General features: G+C 40.2%; 1 protein-coding gene across 3 annotated transcripts in view; it reads right to left on the bottom strand.

The window, feature by feature from the left end:
- Positions 1 to 18,040, bottom strand: part of retreg1 (reticulophagy regulator 1) — a 32,274-nt gene extending 14,234 nt beyond the window's left edge. For 2 of the 3 annotated variants that reach the window (XR_015940988.1, XR_015940989.1), the window contains exons 1-3: positions 17,635 to 18,040; positions 13,923 to 14,029; positions 13,575 to 13,605 (exon numbers count right to left, since the gene is read on the bottom strand). Coding sequence is in view for 1 of the 3 variants with exons in the window: in XM_088643918.1 (XP_088500044.1) it covers positions 13,575 to 13,605; positions 13,923 to 14,029; positions 17,635 to 17,879 (383 nt within the window). In the remaining 2 variants the exon portion in view is untranslated. The remainder of the gene's footprint in view (positions 1 to 13,574; positions 13,606 to 13,922; positions 14,030 to 17,634) is intronic. The other variant, XM_088643918.1, reaches the window with a different exon arrangement.
- Between the last annotated feature and the right edge of the window lie 3,904 nt (positions 18,041 to 21,944).

Genomic DNA, 21,944 nt, shown 5'->3' with positions numbered 1-21,944 from the left:
GAGGTCACCAACCTATCAGTCAGGAGTGACTTGCTGCCATTCGCCAACATATAGCTCACACTCTTTTTTTTAACAAATCAGTTTAAACCTAATCAACACTTCAATCCAATAATCCGTCTATCCAGGTTCATCCAATTTGGCGTCGCAGGGCAGGCAACAGCAACAGCACTAGACAGGTCACACCCCAGACGGGACACCAGTCCACCGCAGGGCACACACAGACGCAGACACCTTCACTCTCACTCCAGCGGCAACTTTCCCAGAAACAACTGAGCCTAACAGTATGTCTTTGGATTGTGGGAGGGAACACGAGTTCCTTGTAGGCAGCATCCCAGGCCCAGAATTGAATCCAGGGCCCCAGCACTAAGAGGAAGAAATGTCAGCCACCGTCCCACTGTGCCACCCCTAATTTCAATCATTCATTTCCAAAATAAACCTACTTGGGCTAACCACTGCTTTATAAAATCAAGATATTTTCTTTTTCAAAATAAAACAAGAACAAAACTACTGCATTGAAAGACCAAAATCCTAGATAACAATTATTAAATGAGATGCTGTATAGGGAAGAGAAATGCTGTACAGGGTGGATGTATAGGGAAAATGAATAGGGTGAATAGGGTGTATAGGGTGAATGTATAGGGAAAATGCATCATAGTGCTTCCTTTGTCAAAAGCACCACTATGAGCCCCATGGTTTGGATGTCACAGATTGAAACCCAAATTGTGCCATCTGCCAACTGTGGCAGGAAAAAATATCAGAGAACTGCAGAGATCAGCTGTCATCTGGGAAATCGGCCCATCTGGTGAATTACTTTCTAAGCAATATTGTGCCCTGTCACAGTGGCTTCACTGTGGTATTCTGGAGGTATTGTCATCCTCCAATTGGCAGCACACTCTCTGAGACGCATTCCAGAATCCAATTGTCCAAGAATCCAAAAATCCAAATGTGATCTTGGACTGTTTTGCATCAGTGTGGGCTGCAGTGATGAGGATGGGTAAAAACTGGAAGTTAATTAGCAGGATATCAAATATGTTCTTCTTTATCTGAACTTTATCCCAGCTATTCATAAAGCAGATTAATAAGAGCCCCGCCATTCCTTAAGTCCAGTACTTCTCATATAAACATGAGGAAAATAAGCAAACCCCACACAGAAAGGTACTTCTGTTTGGAATTGAGCAAAACAGAATGCAATGACACAATGAAACCTAGTGAAAGAAAATGAATTGCAATTACTAAATCAATGCATCTTTTGTAGAGCATCTGTCATCAAAATGGAACAAAATAATTTGCAATCAGAGAGTTAGGACAGCAACCCTACATGTCAAAATTCACACCACTTAATACTTCATGCTGATCTTGTGTTAATTTGAATTTTGCTGGTTCAGAAGGTATTAATTAACAGCCCGCAGAAGTAACTCTAATCTCCAGCGCATTAGTTACGAATACATGAAAAAGGATCCTTATAATGGACAGTAATTTCTTCCTCAGGTTACCAAGAGATAACTAACTCACTTACTAGACCTCCGGAGTTTCAGAGTCTTAAAAGTCTCAAGCTGTTATCAAATCACAAAGGAGATAAAAAGTGGTACAGTCTACTGTACTTCAAAATCCAAAAAGTAGCTTAACACCAAGAATATGATGACTTTTGTTAACATACCAAGTTCAGATGTTCAGTTCTGAACTTGGAAGTTTGTGAGCTTGTAGTATGTAGTCTTGAACAAATTAAATGGGCTATTTTAAAATACCAACCAGTTGCAAATCAAATAACAAAGAAAACAAAATACCTAATTGGCCTTCAAAGGCATTTCATCTCTCCTTTCCAAAAGCTTGGCAATGGACAGTATGGTGTCGCAAGCAGAGAGACTCCTGGAATGTCCTATTGGAATGTCTTCCAGCGTGCTGCTTGGCGATACACTGAGATGAAATGAAGGAAGCTATTACAGCCCCTGGCCTTGAACAAATCATCACCCCTGCAGCTGTTGAACACCAGGTGCTTAATCTAATCTCAGCCACAAACTGGGGCCTGGCTGGGCACTCTCCAGCTCTTTCTTCAGACATGACTCGTGACAGCCTCCTCTGTGCAGCACGGCCGGAGAGCGCGTCTCCTGATGCCAACTCCTGTCCCTCCTGACCACCCGAGATTCTCAGAAAGGTCAGCCTGCGGTCTGTCATCACTTTCCAAACACTTGCTCACGTGAGAGAGGCCAGGGAACACATCTATGTGTACGTGTGGGGGATAATGTGAGACTCTAGATTTCCTAGAGAGAAGTGCACCGTAGTGAGGTTTCACTGTGGGAGCATGTGAAGCTGTCCTACTCTCATCAGGAGTGTAAACAAACAAAAGTCGGTTTAAAAAAAATATGTTGATGAATGAACCAGAAAAACGCATGAAACAAATGGAAGAAAGCTCCAAAATATCAACTACTTTAGTTTTCCTTAATAACATTAGAGAGATTACAAACAAAAAGAGACCACTGAGCCCGTCTGGGCTGTTTGGTTCATAGGAGCTTATTGATCCAAGTACTTCATCCAGCCATTTTTGAAGAAGGCCAAAGAATCAGATTCAAACACATAACTGGGTTGCTTGATCCATACTCCCACAACTCTCTGGGTAAAGACATGCCTCCTGTTCTTGGTTTTTAATGCATGTTCATGTAGTGTCCGTTTGTGTCCTCTGCTGTGTGCTTTACTGTTCATGCTCAAAAAGTCCACCGGGTAAGGTTTGTCAATACCTTTCAGGATCTTGAATACTTGCATCAGGTCCCCTTGTGGTTTTCTAGTTTAATGTAGAATCAGTCAAAGAGAATTTCACATTTTGCTTAAGCTATTTAGCCAGTCCTGTGATCAACTATTTGCATCACATTCACCTCAATGGAAAAAAAAACAACTTTTCATACAAACTATTTGAAGATCATGAACTGTGACAAAAAAAGGAAGTTTAAATAGGCAACTCCATCCTGTATGATCAGTGACACTTTAGAGAAAGTGAGCATCACTGAGATGGAGCCGAGTCCTGCTTGTAAAATACTGAAAACATGGTATCTCTGGGGGCCCCCTAGATTTCTTCTGGATGGGGAGATCCAGACTTCCTGTCCATGCACACTAACAGACACTCTGTAGGAGCACTGAGCACAGTGGTGGCTCTTCAGAGTTGTGTTGAACTCGGCTGTCAACATCCTAACTATGGGGGGCTTGAAATGTGTCTTAAGAATGCCTGCAGACTCACAGCAAACAAGTGGTGTGTCTATGGAAAGATAAGGCTCTATAGCAATGGCCCTAACTGATTTTATCATCTGTAAATAATCTACATTTAGAAACTTCTCTTAAGCCCTCAGTCATTGCTAAATAGCAACGTTTTAACACCAGACATTCACTTAGAGGTGAAGAAAACTCTAAATTGCTGCAAAAATAATAATAATGGTTGATGTTCATCTTCAGTGAAGACTGAAAATACAAATATAAATACAATATATTTTCTAATGGGATATCTCTGTTTAACAAAATATGTCTACTGTTGAGGCTACATGCAAATAATCATAGATTATTTCAGATCGCCTCACAATGGTATGATCTCCAACATTTTTTCCCCCATTGAGGAGCAAAGACACTGATCGTTTTAATCAAAGGTTCAATTACTCAGAAGTCAAACAATTCCAAGGCGTTTTCTCCCTTCTTACATTGCAATGAGCCATCTCTCATATCAGAAAAATAGGCCTTCCCAAGAGTGGACTGCCTGCAGTCCAAATCTACTAATTATTCCTTGGAGGAATAGTACAACACATTTGACCTGTGAAGAAGCCCCACCGCCCAAGTTCAAATATAACACAAAACCATGTCAAGAATGGGCTCACATCTTCAGTGCATCAGTCGTGTGTTAAAAGAAGAAAAACGTGTTCATGTTATGAGTATGGCTGGACGTTAATTGGTTTTCTGTGATTGAGGAAGCTGGAGAAACAGTTCTCTGAGGATCCTGTGACAGCCGAACACATGACACTTCTGTTGTCTGCCCAGTATTTAAATTACCCGTGCCAAGAAGACAGTGATAACGTGAGAGGACACGTACTGACAAGTACAGTTTCCATTACTCTGTAACACAAGCACACAAAAGACAACAGAAGCAAACAAAATACAACCTAGATAGATTCACAAAATCACAAAATTAAAAAAAATTACCCAGGATTCCGCACAGACCAGAGGGATTAGTACAATATACAGTGCATTACTGTTGCCCCGACTAGCTCAGTTGGTAGAGCATGAGACTCATAAGCTCAGGCTAGTGGTTGTGTGTCCCATGTCAGGCGCAAGGTTCTCCAATAACCCATACTGGGCAGCAGCAGTATGGGGCGGTGTTGGTGGTGGGGGGCCACATATCTATGACAACGACAACAAAACGTGCACTATCTGCGGGGAAGAAAGACCTGGCGATCTACTTCCGTATCCTCCCATGAAAACTATACGGATTGTGACGATGGAACTATCCATAGGGTCGCGATGAGTCGATATCGCCTCGACGGCACTCAACCACCACCACAGCGCATTACCAATTATACAATAAAACGTCAGAATGGCATAACATGAATGGGGCAGCAATGTAGAGTAATGGACTTTGTAATCACAACTGGAAGATTATGGGTTCAAATCCCGGGTTGGGCCCCGATATTGGCAAAATTGGGGAAGCTGTTCGACCCATGAACAAAACACTATGTTCGCAGCTGTATAAATAGGTACAAATGTAAGTCGCTTTAGATAAATTTAACTAAATAATACAGTTTCAAGAGCATTTAGGGCACTACATTTTACTCATGAGTAAAGCTGCTACTTTCATGACACAATTGCCACAATACAGGTTCTAAATCTCGAGACATTGTATTCCAGAAATTGGTAAACTGTCATGCAGGGTACAATGGAATACAGGGAATACACATTAATTCTGAAGAACCTCTTTGTCACTATGACAAACCCAACCAAATGCACTTCATTCATTCACTTCATAGAAGTTTACACCTAAAACGACCCATTAAAAAACCCTATGATGTCTGACAAGTTAAGTACTCACTATATAGAAACTATATACAAGTAACCTTGTACTGGTCTTAACTGAACATATGTGACAGCTGAAGCACTGTTTTACTTTGCCTAGTTTACAAGTTTAAGTTTCGTCTATGTCAACTTAAAAAACAATCTGCAAAATCAGACTAATATGTCCAATTCTAAGTTCATATATGAACTTGACATACAGCATGTCTACAGTATATTCATACATTACCATATATCTTTTTCTATCTAACGATGTTCCAATCAGGTAAATTATTATGCAGAAGGCTAGGTCTCAGCACAGACACTCTCTTTCATCAATAAGAAAGACTACTCAGGTGTGCTGAAAAATGCGTTACCTCAGTTCCACTCCTCTGTCCTCTTGAGGCATCTCACAGGCTTAAAAGATCTTGAAATGCAGCTCAGGGCTTAGGCTGTTATAGCAAATTTCCTTTCAAAACGTATACCAGGCGCACTGTAGATATGTTTGATCCTTCCTATTAGAAATTCTGTGCTGTACAGTGAGCTGGAGCTTGTGTTTATCTTCAATGAACCTCAAGCACAGCTATTACGTTTGACTTGGTCTATAAATAAATTGGTCACACAACATTCCAAATGCGCTGATGAGGCTGACAGGATAAGAAACAGTTCTTTCCACACTAAAGTGTTTCTTTCAGTGGTTGTCTGATATTGATGATACAATACACACTCATGCTTTCTTGGAGGGTAAAAAAGGCAGAACAAGTTTTTTTTTTTATCTGAACAGCAAGTATTTTTAAACAGACAGAAATCGAAAGTTGTTAAGCCATGTACTGATACATGAAGCTGAAGCACAAACCAAAATATTTCACTTTCCCTCCACGTATGTCTTAAACAGTATGATAAGCAAGAGAGAACACATCTAAAATTAGAAGCCTAAAGAACATACTAATAAATACACAATGACCTGGAGTGTTAAATATTAACTCCTCAGAGCTAGACTTCAGCATTTCTGTAACCAAAAACAAAGCTGTGTGTAGTTTAGAGGCTTGTTTTTAGTTTCTTCATTTTAACAAAAGGAATTTGTAGAAGTGAATTGTAGAAACTGGAAAAACGATTTCCCACTCTCATTGCTCAGTATTTTAAAAAATCAAAAATACATCTGTAAAATGTATACAGTTAGCTTTGCTTATACAAATCTCAAAGGTGGCACAGCGATGCAGTTGTTACCTTTGCTGCCTTAAAGCACCGGGGCTCTGGGTTACTATCTGTGTGGAGTTTGTATGCTCTCCCCAGGTTTGCGTTGGTTTCCTCCGGCAACGCCGGTTTCCTCCCAGGATCCCAAAAATAAATTCGGGTAGATTTATTGGCTTCTGGGAAACTTGGTGCCGGTGTGAGTGTGTGTGCCCTACAATTGACTGGCGTCCTGTCCAGGGTGTACCCTGCCTCGTGCCTGTTGGTTCCTGGGATAGGCTCTGGCTCTCCCTCTGGCTTGGAGAAGGTAGTGAGAAAATTGAGTGAATGGATCATGCTCCGTCTACCTAATCTGGCGGAAAATACACCCAGGCCCCTTTTTTCACCTCACTGTGGTCATAGACTTTAATATTCTTCACTTTACACATTCCCTTTTTTCTATCTCATGTGCAATGTGGACAAACCTTCTCTAGCGCGATAGATTCTATGAGAACATGAGGATATTACCACCCTGAAACAAGCTTAAAACCACTACACGGGATGAATCTCCTCGTGTATCAGTGTCACGCCAGACTCGAGCGAGAAAATACCTGTTGCTCTTTCTTCAACTGAAGAAGATGATACAATAAAGCAAGAAACACTAATGGAGGCTTACAACAGCCCCCCCAAAAAAAGACATGTCAGGTATGTCAGGGACAGAAAACGCCAATTGCACTGCAAAATGTGGTAAGAGAGAAATAAAGTCGTTTTTAGACTAAAGTTTTAAAATACTAGTCATTTAATTGGTCTACAACAAACCAACTTTCCATCCCGTATTTAACTCTGAAGCCCAGAGATTGAGCTCTGTAGTGCAGACAGCAGAGTTTCAGACGGTGACTGCCACATCCCAGGCTGCCGAGGATGGGTGAACAGTGACTGCTGACGGGCGGTCTGAACACCTCCAGTCAGTGCTCCGCTTTCAAGAGAAAGGGAGTGGCAAGCCAGGCCCTTTAGGCGAAACAGCCCTTTGACTGTTCCAAACTAGGAGGCGATGAAACGATTCAAGTTGAAATTCAAGCTCCGAAATTTCAGAGAAAGAAATGCCAAGTCTGTGTGTTCACGCTAGAACTCTATACTGCCAGTTTGCGAATCAATTGAAACTGCTATTCCACACACAGGTCACCTCTGCCCCTTTTCAGCTGAAACAGACTTTTCACCAGGCATATTACTCACTCTAATTAATTATTAATAATGTATCATTTGTATTATACACTAAACCTATGCACATACCTACAGTATACCTATGCACATTTTGCACATATTTGATTGTTTTACAGTGACTATAAGCATATTTATAAGCATACACACACCTAACTCTCTATATTTATTTTATATTTATTTTGTATTGCTGTACTTATTTAAATTTTTCATCTATTCTGATGTCCGTTTTTGCTTGTCTTGGGCTGGGCTGCTGTAACACCTCAATTTCCCTTCAATAAAGATCAATAAAGTCTTATTCATACAGTATATCTATCCATCTAAAGCTATCTAAAGCTTTATACTTGTGTCCAGAAAACATTTGTTATTTCTGGACATTTCTGGAATCAGAGCAAAAACTTCCACTAATATCTGCAGAATTTGTATGAAAGGACATAAAGACCAAAGACTGATAATTGTTGTTGTCAGTAACATCATTAATTAAAGCAGCTCTAAAAATGCTGCATGTCTAATTAGAAAATCCGTTAGAAAAACATTTTGGCAGAAAGTAGAAGATCATACAGTATCACTATGCTAAATGAATAAATAAAAGGTGTAATTATTAATAGCATTTAAGAAATACAGCTTTCAAAATGAATTTAATGTTGCTGTTCATTTCAGATTTTGTATCAGAGTAATTTTAGTGATGCAACTGAAAACCTTTATTTCTATTCCTGTAAACACCTTATAACTTCTATGTTTTAAATGTGATGCCTAAATTCACATTGCAAGTTAAGGTACACATCTTACATACTGGCTCAAACAAGGAGGTATCTGTTTTTTTAATTATTTACATATCCTAAGATAAGAGTTATTATTAGTCACTCTTCCCATTCTGTGGACACAGGGATCCAGTGTCTTCAACAGACACACCCACTGTCCAATCCGTGGCCTTGTACTGAGACACACCCCCAGCTGGTCTCTGTCTCTATCACTCAAAGTGCTGCTGAAGAAAACTCTCCAGTAAAGAGCTGTGTCATTGCCCTGAAAGAGCTCATGACACACTGGCAGCAGACAGGCAGTCAATGGACAGGCTCTGGGAGTGGTTGTGCCGTGTTTCACAAGACATTTCATAACAGAGCCTGCTTCTAACCCACAACAAACACAAACAAACATCGTGTGGTGAGAGACATGATTCCAAATCCCAGAGCTGTCTGCCCATCATCAGGGTAGGCCCCTCGTCACTGGATAAGGCAAGCTAGCATCAGAAACTTGAAGGGGTTTAATCCCAAGTATTATAGCTAGCCTACCCATTCAGGAATACTATATACTTCATCATATCTCTCCCTATCTGTGTGTCTGTGTGTCTCATGGAGAGCAAGCTGGGGTATGCGAAAAGATAATTCCTAATGCAAGATATTGTAAAGGGTTAATAAAGTAATGTTATTATTATTATTATTATTATTATTATTATTATTATATCAGCAGAGATGGAAAAAAAATTGACAGTTAAAATTACAGTCTCATAAAACAAATTCTTGACCCTTACATATTGCTTTCACAGTTTAAATATCAGCAGTAATAGTAACATAACAACAAAATCTAACAATTCATTAACTACCTAAATAGCAATAGCTCTAACTAACAATATCACCTCTGGGCTCGCTCTCATTACGGTAATGGATTCAGAATTATTACTAGTTCCTATAAACAATCATAAAACTCACAACTGCTAAAATGAAACAAGAGAGTGCTCTACTTGATACCTTTGTCTTCTCCGGTTAGGTTTATGTTTCCAAATCCCTGGTTCACATTGGACTAAGGCCATGAATGTAATACTATCTCAAGGCCCCGCAGAACCTTCCCCTGTTTGTATTTTGTCAGCATGCTCAAAAGAGTTCTGGCTGTCGGGAAACAAGTTCTCTTATTGAGCAAGATTGAAGGCAAGACCAGGATATTACTTGGCAAAAGGCGTCCAGAATGGAGAAACGTGTGGAAACATCACAACAGCTAAATTGCACAACTCCCATTTGTGTTACATGCTGAACTGTCTTTCACACAGGACTCTGGCAGTGAAGCAACTACTGTACAGAGCTGTTGCAGAGACTCCTACAAATAAAAACATTAAGTGTTCAATGTCCAACACTAAGCTTCTTAAAAAGGAGAAAAAAAGCTCTTTTAATTTCATACGGATAGCCACAGAGTATGCAGCTCGTAGAACAGCGCAAGAGCTGGATTACATTTGGCCTCTGTCTCACTGTGAATGTTCTTACACTAAATTAATGAGGCCGTATAAAAGCTGCACAGCAAGAATCCCTCTTTGGGACAAAGTACAAGACAGAATGTAGTGCAGCACTTTGTAATGTTAGCACACATTCTTAGGCCACTGGTTTTAAACTATGTAACCAGAAATATACTGTTACAATTCACAATTCCCTATTTTGCCCTAGCACAGGCATCTATGAGGTACTGTGAAGATGGAATATTTCCAGCTCAAATGAAGTAGAAGCCACCACATGTTTGTTTTTTCATGGGAGTAGGTATGACGAGAACTATTTCATCCAACCAGGTAATGATCCATCTCGAACGTCACCATTAATTCAAAGGGCCTGTTTATTGTTTTGTTCCATTTCACTTCCATTTTCAACAGTATATAAAACCTAACAAAATACTGTACTAATCCAGGAATCCAGTTTAATAGATTTTAAATAAAGAATGCTACCTTCTAAAAATGAGGTAAATGAAAAAATTACCATACCTTCACTCATAAAAATGTATCTGAATGAATTATCTTATAACAAGTTATATAGAACTTGTTTTCTTATAAAAGTTTATATATAGTCATATAATATCTTATAAAAGTGTGCAGTGCTTCACAGTTTTTTTCTGTGGGAGCAACATGATTTGTTTGCCTGGCTGTTAAATTAGAATACTTTTAAGTAGAGCAAGAATAAATCAGACAAAGATGTACCCGTCAAATAAGTGAATACATTTCCAGCCACAGTGACTGGTATTCCAAATATAGACAACATTTTCCAAATACACAGGATGAAATACCAGTGTCTGCCTCTAGAGGGCAGCATTGAAATTCATGTACATTCTTAAACAGCCATAACAAAAACAAAAAGAGATTCTCCCGAATTCCTGTTCCAGGTTATCCTTCCTTTCAGTCAGGCTTTAATGGGCTTAGTTTTTCCAGCTTAAAGGTCTTTTTACAGAGTATAAGAATCACAGTGAGAAAACTTCAGTTTTGGCAATGCACCTTTTTTAGTGCCAATTTGCTAAAACAAAGTTAAACTCTTGCATAAAAAAACAGGTAATGTTTGAGTGGAGGCAAGGTGGCATGCACTTTAGGCTGATGCTTCATGGCTCTGAGGTCCGGGGTTCAACTCTGTTGTTCCTTCCGTGTGGAGTTTACATGTTCTCCCCCCACATCTGTGTGGATTTGCTCTGGTTTTCTCCCATGTCCCAAATGCAAGCAGGTGAGGTTTATTTCTCTCTCTGATTTTTCCCTGTCCCCTGCATCCAGGTTATAGTCCCACCCTACAGCCATGTGCTTCCTGACAGGCTCTTTGTGGCTGTGACCCGTGTGGCGAAGAATAATCAGCTTTCAGAATCGGGATGGATGAGATATGGAATTGAATGTGAAAAATAAGAATAAAGAGGTAGAAGATGGAACTCGATGCCTTGTAGCATAACTAATACCTGCTTTCAAACGCCTTTCAAAAAAGGAGTTCTGAATATTATAAATAAACTGATAATACACCTTTTTTACACAGAGTGGCTTAGAGTGTTAGTGTTAGCCCCTACTGGATGACTGCATTAAGTTAAAAACGTACAGTAGATCTGAGATTGTTTGCAATACAGACCTTGCAAACCAACGTTGCATACTTCCTGAAAGTCCTGACTGGTAGGGTGGAGGGAGAAATGTTAAAGGGAACTACTGGTTATATAAAGCACTGATGTGGTAAGTATGAAGGTTGGGAGTGTATTTAAGTAGGTTTCATGGGCTATTGCATTATCAGAAGCTTTAATTTTGTATCCTTCATTTCCAATATTCTTTTAACAGTGCATGTCCTTTTTAAAAGATACTCATGATGCAGAAAATAAAGTAGACTGTTTCATCACTATACCATTTAGGTTTGGCAATCATGTAAAAAAACTCATTTGATAAAATAAGGACTTAAAAACATTTTAAAAAGTTTTAGAGACCAGCACTGGTAAATTTGCAGCTATTCCATAATTCTATGGATTTTACTATTCCCTGAAGTATTTTGCTGTAATACTCAGAAAACACTGGGATTGTTCCTTGGAATTTTTGAAGCACCTGACATACAGTATTTTGCAGTAATTGGTTATAATTGCTATAAACTACCATCCCTTTTGTCACAGTATTGCGCAAGAATGACTACAAATAATGAAAAGCTACACAATTTATATTTAAAATATGTAAAACAATGCCTTAACAATTAACAGAACCATTTTGGAAGATTTCGCTCCCAAACATTAATTGCTCCAGTTACACTGTATCAAAACGAAACTCACTTTTTTTTTTACACAAAAAGTCTCAATCTATATTGCTTCTATTTGTATGATATATGATTGACATCTTCACTCTTTTAGTATTCCTTTCTGGACAAGAAGGGACGTTTCTGTTCCGGACATAAAAAAAAGCTTTGAAAACCCCCATTAAAATGGGGCGTTTGCCCTCGTCTATTTGATCGGTACAGTACATTCACATTTCTTATAACAGCTTTGAAGTCTAAAAGATCTCTGTATTTCAGAGAGGCAATGTTGGCTTCTAGCAATGAGCTGGAATGTGATTTTTCAAGCAGTGTGATTGTGCTTGTCCTGTCTCAATTCCTTGTCTACTTCGGTTTCTTCCTATGTGAGCTTTTTAATACAAATCTTTATACAGTACAGCAGTACAACAAGTACTTTGAGACTCAAATGGTATGATCACGGATATCTGAAAGTCTTGAATTGAACCGTTCAAGTGAAAACAGAATAAAAAGGTTATTTCATGACTCAACCACCAAACCTTACAATCTGCTAGTTCATCCATCACAGCCCTGTAAAAATGTGTCATCAAGTCGGCATCATTCTCTTTAGATTTCCAGCTGCTCTGTTCTGTAAAGACCCACCGATACTCTGCCTTACTGGCTGTATTTTCTAAACAAAAACAAATGAATGTAATTAATAAACAAAGACATTGTGGGGTCTACATGTGGAGTTTCGTAACGTTTTGGTCTTTATTTTAGTAGAAACATGTTTCCACGCCCTCAAAAATGATTCCATTTAAAAAGGATTCCAGGTTAATTCACATTCACACAGCAAAAAGAAAATAAAGCAGTTGCTCCACATAAACGTAATCATGCAGAAAATAACAGAATCCTGGAGTGACCTCTGTGACTTGTGGTGAAGTGAAACAGCTGTCCACATTTATTGCACTGTCCTATCTCAGTGCACATCCCCATAAGGTTGATCTTTTTTTTTTCACTGAACTATTACCGTTACACACAATGAATCAGCCCATCAAGTTACTTTTGAGCACTTTTCAACAGAGTAATAGCACTAAAAAGTAATATTAGCCCTGTACCATGAGATGGGTTTAAAGCATATTTGATATTTAACCGACTAGGAACTATACCTAAGAACACCTATTATTGGAGGGTTTGAAGCAATGCAAGTCCCACCTGTGTCTGTGTACATCATTAACTACAAGCCCATTAAATGTTGTTTGGACGGATACAGTAGATGCTCTTGCTTTGCAGGCCTGTCCAAATGTCTCAGCATCCACCTGGGACTCCCAATACCGCAATGAAGAATAAAAGACAGAAACTCCCTGTGCTGATCATCACCTCCATGTAGGTCCTGATTATATCTTGTTGCGGTAGAATTGATATTATCATTGGGACAAATGCAAAAAAATTGGTTTACAACAGTCAGTGAGTAATGTCCCATCACCACAGACCACTGGTAACTCAGGGCAGCATAGAATTTTAGCAAAAGTGTACAAACTTCAAGAAATGTTAATAAAGAACACATACAAAGTGTATTTTTCCCCTATTTAGAGATTTAATACACAATTGTTAAATCTACCTTTTCTTTTATCGTTAAAACCAACACAAGCCTTGCACAAGTTACTTTCTGTAGGAGTAAGAAGTCAAGCAAAAGACAAGACAGCTTACCTCTCACTGAGACGGCGCCACAGCTGGGCTCCTGGAAAAAATAATAACAATCAATAAAGAAATTAAGAATTCATTTAAAAAAAACATTTTATAATAAACATTTTGAGAATATTAAAAACACTAGAAATAACTTCTACTTCAGCATGCCATGTCCAGATTTCTCAATTTCATTAATACCTACTGTATGACGTTTAAGAAAAAAAGGATTCCTTTACTTAAACAAATGGCAAAACACAAGCTTTTTTATTGTGCCTCAAGAGAAACATCCAGGGTCCATATGGTTTATAACCCTGTCTTTAAAAAGTAGAGATTGAAAGCCCTACTTAAATTGATTATGCCATACTGTACCTCTTGTTCTGGACAGCACTAAATCCTTCACCATCTGCACAGTCACAAGGCAAACCAAAGATAAGGCAAGCAGATAGCAAACTCTCCAGGAGCTGAGGGCCACAAACCTAAAAGAACGGGAATCACAAACACAGTCTAACCAAAACCAGAAAAGGGTGGAAACAGAAGACTCTCTCTCTGTCACATGAAGCTTAGCTGTATAACGCAAAAAGCTGGAAGTGTCTCCCAGACATTCAGTTCTAATATTTTTAAGACGGAAACCAAAAAAATACCTGAATATGAACTCCCGACACAAAACTGACCCTCTTAATAGCAAGCCACAAAGCAAACTTCTCCATCTGTTATTACCAGACAGCCACACAACCATTGGTTCTAGTTCTATCACCCTAGCTTTTAAAAATGTCCCTGCGCTATATCATCCATCCATCCATTTTCTAACCCCTTTGTTCAATACAGAGTCTGGAGGAGCCCAAGCGTATCGTGGCAAGCAACAGGCACAAGGTAGGGCACGCCTAGGGTGGGATGCCAGTCCATCACAAGGGCCTATTCTGTGAAAGTGTTCGTTCAGGACTGTCATGGAATAACCAACAGCCTTGAAACCATTTCAGACCTTGTTAAAGCCTGAAGGAGACTGAATGAGACTGAGACTACGCCATATGTCTCTTTTCACAGTAAGGGTCACAGAAGGTCAGCAGAGTTTAAAGCAGGGGTGTCAAACCCAATTACTGGGGGTTCTGGTGTCTTCTAGTTTTTGTTCCAGCTGAACTCTCATGTATATAGTGGGTCTAATTAAGTAATTAACTGCACAACCAGAACATTTCTAACCTTGTTCCAAAGTGGTTTATATGTAAATAAGTAAATCTTTTGCATTATCAACTGTAAAATAGCTTATGCAACATCCTATATGTTGGTAAAGAAGATTATAACAAGTAAATAAAGAAGATTTATTCTTAGTTACCCTACCCCCCAACACAAAATAATCCATATACACCTAAAAAAATTTTTTAACAGCTGTCTGCCTTTTCTTCTAATATGTTTAGTTTTCAAGCAGGTTCACTGAATCAAGAAGAGTAACCACATCATCACTTTCAATAGCTGCTTGTCCAATTCAGGGTCACAGATCCCAGAGCTTATCCTAGGAAGCACTGGGCATAAGGCAGGATACATACTGGACATACCAGAAGGGATGTCCAGAAAAATTAGGGAAGCCATTGTACATGTGTAAGGTGATGTATTTTGTGAAGAGCACCGCAGGGCTTGTTTTAGAAAGCAAATGGGAAAATTGCCTCATCTGTTGGGGGCCCCAATGGGATATGTTAGACCATAACCCATTTGGGCTACAAATGAAAAGCAGCAATACCGAGGATCTGTATATCATGGCTCAGTCACAAAAACTCATGTTTTAATGTGATGAACGGTATTTATTGTTCTGTAAAAGCCTCCTTCCCAGCCACAGTACTTCTCTATGTGTGTCAGAGAATAGGAAGGGACTCCCTTCCAAAATCTCTACCATGGGCTCATGAAAGCCAAATCTCAGTCCTGGGTTTAAACAGTAGATGGCTGGTTCACCTCAAGATTCAGAAATCAGAATGCTTCAGCTCTAAAACAGAAAAATTATATTGAGATGTCTCCTGTTAATTTCATTGTAGTAGCTTATCTCACAGCACACTTCTCAGTAACAATACAAACAAATAAACATGCCATTTCATGCCTGTAACTGCCACTTGACGGTTACTCTTTGTAATACTAGTAAATGGTAATGCTCATAATAGTATTATTATTATTATTATTTTAGTCCTTTAAGAGTTATGCTTTAGATTTGTCGGTGCATAGGTCTGCATGTGAAAAACGGAGATTATTAACTTGTGAAAACACAGACCTCTTGCTGGGTAAGGCACTTAAAGACTTTGTTGTTTTAAACCGCATCAAAGAGTAAAAAAAACTTTTTGGAAGTGTACTGTTTACAATGTTTCAGGCACACCAGAGTTCTGCCACTTGACTGATTAGAGCTACTGACTATTATTGTGACTCGCTGGGTTAAAAGATCACGACTTGCCTTGTGGTGATCAGAGAGGCCATGTCATTTGTTTCAGTCTATAATATATTCCCCTGACATTATCATGTATTATTCAAATCTCATCATAATATCTTTTTTTGTACTGTTACACGTCCTCTTCTCAATGGTAGAGTTGTATATATGGGAACAGAAGACTCCTCTTGCTGAATGGTAGGTTATCATATCATTTTACAGTTAGAAACAGTTTGTTTATTTATTGATACAATATTTTGGGTGGTAAAAGCTTGCCCTAAATGATAACGGAAACAGAATTCAAAAACAAAGACAACTGTCCTTTTCAAATATTATATTTCTCTAGGAAATACATCTTGGTTCATTTCACTATAACGCACTCAGACACAACATTGCACGCTGGAATTTCTTCAAACAAGGTAGATGTAACTTTAGAATCCCTTCCCAAGTATCCTAAATACTGTACAAACTCTTGTCCAACGCACAGCCTTATCACAAACCTCAGCACACAGTCATTTTAGCTAATGGCTTAAATACAACGATCCCAGAAAGCAAACTAATTTGCTTCTAACCTGATCTCTGATAAATCTGACAAATAATTTATTTCGTAAATACAAATTACATTGTTGAAATCGTTCAAAGCTCTGAATAAAACCTTTTGGACTGTCTCTCTCATGGGCCAGGTTTACATATTTGAGAGGTAGCTACAGCAATAAATGTTATTTTAAAATAAGATAGGTCTCAGTTATATTTTCATGGCAACATTAATAGCCAATGCAAGCGTTTTATTCGGGCTTTATCTCAACGCCTATTTTTAGAACAGAGAAAATTGTAATTTTTTTTTTACAGTGCATACAGTACAAATAGATGAAGCAGCTTTGTGGGAGGGTCTTGTGCAACCCTTTTTGAAGAATACTAATGCACAATGGCACAGACAGATGTAGATAAAAAGTAGGTGAAGAAGGCATTCTCGCACAACAGTATCGAGAACCGCGACAAAGAATGCAAATTGTCAGGTGCACTTTAAGAGCCCTAAATAAACAAGTCATGGGATCAGCTTGCCTGAGCCATTCATGACATTTTTACCGACGTTGGCGTGATCAAATTCTGGGCTATGTTGATAGAAATAATGAAACTGAAACTCCTACAAACGAACACACTCATGTCAATCAAAGATAAAATTATATCCATTTAATAAAGCGTGGGCATAAATACAGTCTACCAGCTAGAGCCACTCCTTAACAAACCTTAATTAAATGACCAGTAGGGTAATGTTACAAACAAATGTGAACTGCTGCCAATTTCTTTTTTTACCGGCTGCCTTCTAATTCCAGTTTGTAACAAAAGCCGTAAAGAAAGGTTTGTAACAGATAAACTACTCGTGCTTGAGGGGTAGTTAACTCCTGCTTTAGCTCATAACTTTCAGAGGAAGCGTGAGCATCGTTTCAAAATGCAGTCACGTTCATCGTAAGCAAAAATGGTCATGCAGAACTAAAAAAAAAGACGCCTTTGCTTAACCTGTTGGCTTTAAATCCCTGTTAAAACAAGGTAATAATAGCGATGGGAAAGAGGGTAATCTAAAATTTGGGGCATCTGAACAACAATTTAAATACCCGTGGTTTAGTTGTTTTTTTTGTGTGTGCATGCAGTACGTTTCATTGCTCTAGGACGGACAGCCCATACCAGAAGACGGCGTTGGTGGCTGCGAACAGCACGGTGCTGCTCAGCGGTCTCCGCCAGGTTACCACGTCTACGAAGTGGCTGAAGAGCGAACTATCACGGGGCTGCCGGGGCGCTGCAACCTGCTCTTTCATCTCTGCGTCTGCCATTTCCCCAGCCTCGGTGATCCGGAGACTCTCCGTGGAGGCTTTGCCGTCCTGCCCTCCAGCTTCAGCATCCTCGCCACTGCCTCTCCCCAGACTCGCCATAGGAAATGATCGCCAAGCTCGCCTACCGCCCTGACTTCGCCAGCCAGCCAGCCTGTTGTTGTTGTTTGTTGTTATTGACTTGCTGACGTCATCGAGAGGCAGCCAAGGTTGCGCTGGAGGACGATGACGTCATTGTAGAACAGTGACAGGCGAGGGAGCTTGAAAGCCTATATGCATGTGACCGGAATGACGGTGTTCAAGGCACTGAAGCTGCAAATGCTTAGCACGGGCTGCGTCTGGGTCAGGGAAAGGTTATATGCGCAAAGCTAGTTCATATTTGGTTGTTGGTTTTATTGTTGCAACAGAAAACATGTTTCATGCGAATTCATGTCGAAATTGACATCCCTCCTACTCTGTTCTTTAAATCATTGTGTGGTTTCTTTCTATGATAAAGGAAAGTGCTCCACACAGAGAGAGAACTGCCCCTGCAATAGTGTTTAATCTTTCTGTGGTGATTTGTAATCATCTTAAATCGTTTAATTTCATGTATATGTCACAACAGAATAAAACAAGCTTGAAATAGCCAGCACCTGGTGTTGGGCAGTTAAAGTGCTTCCCTCATTTAAACTCCCAAGTGAATTTAACTGCTGCACTGTTTTGAGTTTCTGTTCCTCTCTCTGACTTCTTCATTGAATCACACATGCTGTTGTTCTTAATATTACCTTAGAAGAGGGGTTATAGTAGTGGATGCTATTTTCTCCAAGTTAATTAACAAATTCTTCTGCATTAATATTGGATGGGTGGTGGAAAACCATATCCTGTTAATCTCCAGCGTAAAAAGATTCTCTGGTTGCTAGGCACTGCCTAAGGGGCAGATGACATTGTAATGACACTTATATAGCGCTTTTCTGGACACTCCATTAAAAACACTTTACAGGTAATGGGGACTCCTCTCCACCCCAATGTGCAGCATCTACCTGGACTACTCACTACACACCAGCTATCAGTGGGGAGGAGAACAGAGTGATGAAGCCAATTCAGAGATGGGGATTATTAGGAGGCCATGACTGTTACAAGCCAGAGGTTAATGCCTACTCTTTTCGAGAAATGCCCTGGGATTTTTAATGACTCCAGAGAGACTCAGGACCTTTATGTCTCATCTGAAGGGATGGCACCTTTTTTTACAGTATACTGTAGTATCCCCATCACTATACTGGGGCATTAGGACCCAAACAGACCGCATGATGAGTGCCTTATACTGGCCCAACTAAGACCTCTTCGAGCAGCAACCTTAGTTTTTCCCAGGAGGTCTCCCATCCAGGTACTGACCAGGCTCACACCTGCTGAGCTTCAGTGGGTTGCCATCTGTGAGTTGTTAGGTGATGATAAGCTGCTGCTGGTAAATCGTGGCTATGGATATTGTGGCAAAATCCAAGCTCGTCTCAAAAGTCAGTTGGTCGTTCCTATGTCATTTTGTTTCCTGTCAAACAAACGGGGAATATCCCAATACTAAGAGCGTTCTTTGTTCAGATGTCACTAGGGCGCTTCAGATGCACCTGTCCTTTGGAAATTGGTGGAAGTCAGACCTGTGTGTGACCGTCGCGGTTCCGCCCCCTCGCTGCTCCACCCCGCCGGTTCGTCCCGCAACACCTGGGGCGCGAACGCGGTTCTCCCTTAGCCCAGCCGGCTGAGGTCCATGCTACGCGCAGGGAGGGCGATGACGCCACCGCGCCCGAACGCGCTCCGCTACATGTGATCAATTATAACTTCCTCTGTGCTTCACATTTACATTTACAGCGAAACTCTTCATATGATATTAATATATTTATTATATTAAGTGGAACTGGCTTCATCAGGAGTTAACCAAACAAACAGGACACTATTCATGTCTACTAGGATGGTATAAAGAAGTGAATATTTTAGTTCCCGTTTTTATTACCTTGGCCAGATAACACGTAAAAGGCTTTAGCTTTCTTTAGCACTGTAAGAATGACTGCGTTGTGACTGCCTAAAAAGTTTAGGTTCTCTTTAAAATAAGATCACTTTATTGGCCGTATACTATTTCTTGTATTAGAATTGGTCTTTTCACAAACCGCAGCTTGCTCTCCATGAGACACACAGACAGGGAGAGAAGCTTGGGGTCAGAGCGCAGGGTCAGCCATTTATACAGCACCCATGGAGCAGGTTAAGGGCCTTGCTCAGGGGCCCAATGGGGTAGGATTCCTCTGCTGGCCGCAGGATACAAACCGGCAATCTTCCAGCCACAGGAGCAGATCCGTTACCACAGAGCCACCGCGCCGCCCAAGTGCTCTTGAAGTCATCCATCCATTTTATAAACACTTTATCCAGTACAGGGGGGTTGTGGGGGAGCCAGAGTCTTTCCTGCCAAGCAACAGGCACAAGGCACGATACGCTCTGGATGGGACGTCTGTCCACTTCAGGCCACACACAGACACAGAAACTAATACAGACAGGCACACACACACACCAGGGCCAATTTCCCCAGAAGCCAGTTAACCTACCAGTATGCCTTTTGCTGGGGGGAAAACCAGAGCACCTGGAGGGACCCCACACAAACATGAGCCTGGGTACTAATCCAGTTTGAAAATGTAGCCAGGAGTGTCTGGGAGTTGGATGGCAGAATTGGATTCGACACTTTTACCCAGGTCAGAAGACAAAAAGCAATTAGACGTGCATGTTGTCTCCACCTAGTGATTCACGAGGCACATCACAAATTGCAAAAAATACTAACTGACCTCCACAACAACAACAATAATAAAAAAAGAAATAGATGCCTTAATTCAAGAATCTACAAAGGCACTCACAGATATCTGAACTAGAATGGAAGGGGTGGAGGATCCAGACCTTCAAGGAAGCTACAGTACATAAGAGTTAAATGAGGATTCAAGCGAACAAAATAAAACTTGTGTATCAGTTACAATGTGGTCTTCAGTAATGAAATCAGGAATGTCCGTGTAAAGAAAAGAAAAGTGGTTACAAACCTCGGACGGCCGTTTCTCTATGCTGAGAGAAGAATCTGGGTTGGCCTCGTGAATATCTCACAATACTAAAACTCAAGATTTTGAGTATTCTAAATGAATGTAGTTTGTCATCTGATTTCTCCCTCTATGGAGGAAGTGACTGCGCTACGTCTGTGATCTGGGCCTGAAAGAAATGAAAATACCCCAGTCTTCCAGCCTGCTTATCTATGCTTAGGGATGTGGCAATGAACCCAGTGGTACTCAGGACAAAATCAAATCGGACATAAATATACAGAGAACATACAGTACAATACAGTACATACAGATACAACCTCAAAAACAAAACATTTTGATTTACAAGCATGCCCTTGTGTATTTCTTGTTCCGTTGGTTTTCTGGGTTCTTTATTGTTGATAATCTTCAATATATCATTCCCCGCTTCTGCAGTGAATCAAGGTTTTAATGTACAGTAGGTCATGCTGCTTGCAGTGACAGATGGCGACCTGATTGCACAGCGCTACATTGATCAAGTCCTGGGACTTTGTTTACTGCCATTCCTGTGAACACATCCAGATCTGACAATATTCCAACAGGATAATACAAGTCTTCCTCCGGCTTGTGTAACAGCAGCTTTCCTTTGAGATGAGAATGTGACGGTTAAGCTGTGGATGTCCTGCTCCCCAGACCTGAGCAAAGCTGAACATTTGTGGGATAAACTGTGAGGATGCAGTAGCTGGAGCTCAGAGACCAGTGGACAGTTTGTCCAGGCTCTGCCAAAGCAGTGAGACAGAGGTAGACAAGACGGTATCTGCGTAGCACACACTTCCATAACACAGCTTTTTAAACGTTTAAACGTTCAGTTTATGTGCATCTTTCAACCTCATTTTAGTTTAGCCAGTGGGTAGTGGAGCGATGCTGCGTTTCACCAGAACGCGCGAGTTTCATTTTATCAAAGATACTTTAACTGTAGGCGCCGTCTTGTGGTGAGGTGTAACAGTTTACATCTTGTCAATCCTTGTATATTTACAGAAACTTGCATAAAAGAGTTGCACCAGAAGGGGGACACGCTTTTTTTCTTATCGAAGCAATATTTGCAACCTGGTACAAAACATGCGTCACAGATGTAGACTTCGTATGATTTCCC

Source organism: Lepisosteus platostomus, chromosome 8 (assembly GCF_059453375.1).
Source record: "Lepisosteus platostomus isolate fLepPlt1 chromosome 8, fLepPlt1.hap1, whole genome shotgun sequence".
In the NCBI taxonomy this organism is placed as follows: Eukaryota; Metazoa; Chordata; class Actinopteri; order Semionotiformes; family Lepisosteidae; genus Lepisosteus; species Lepisosteus platostomus.
This window is presented reverse-complemented; position numbering and strand designations above follow the sequence as displayed.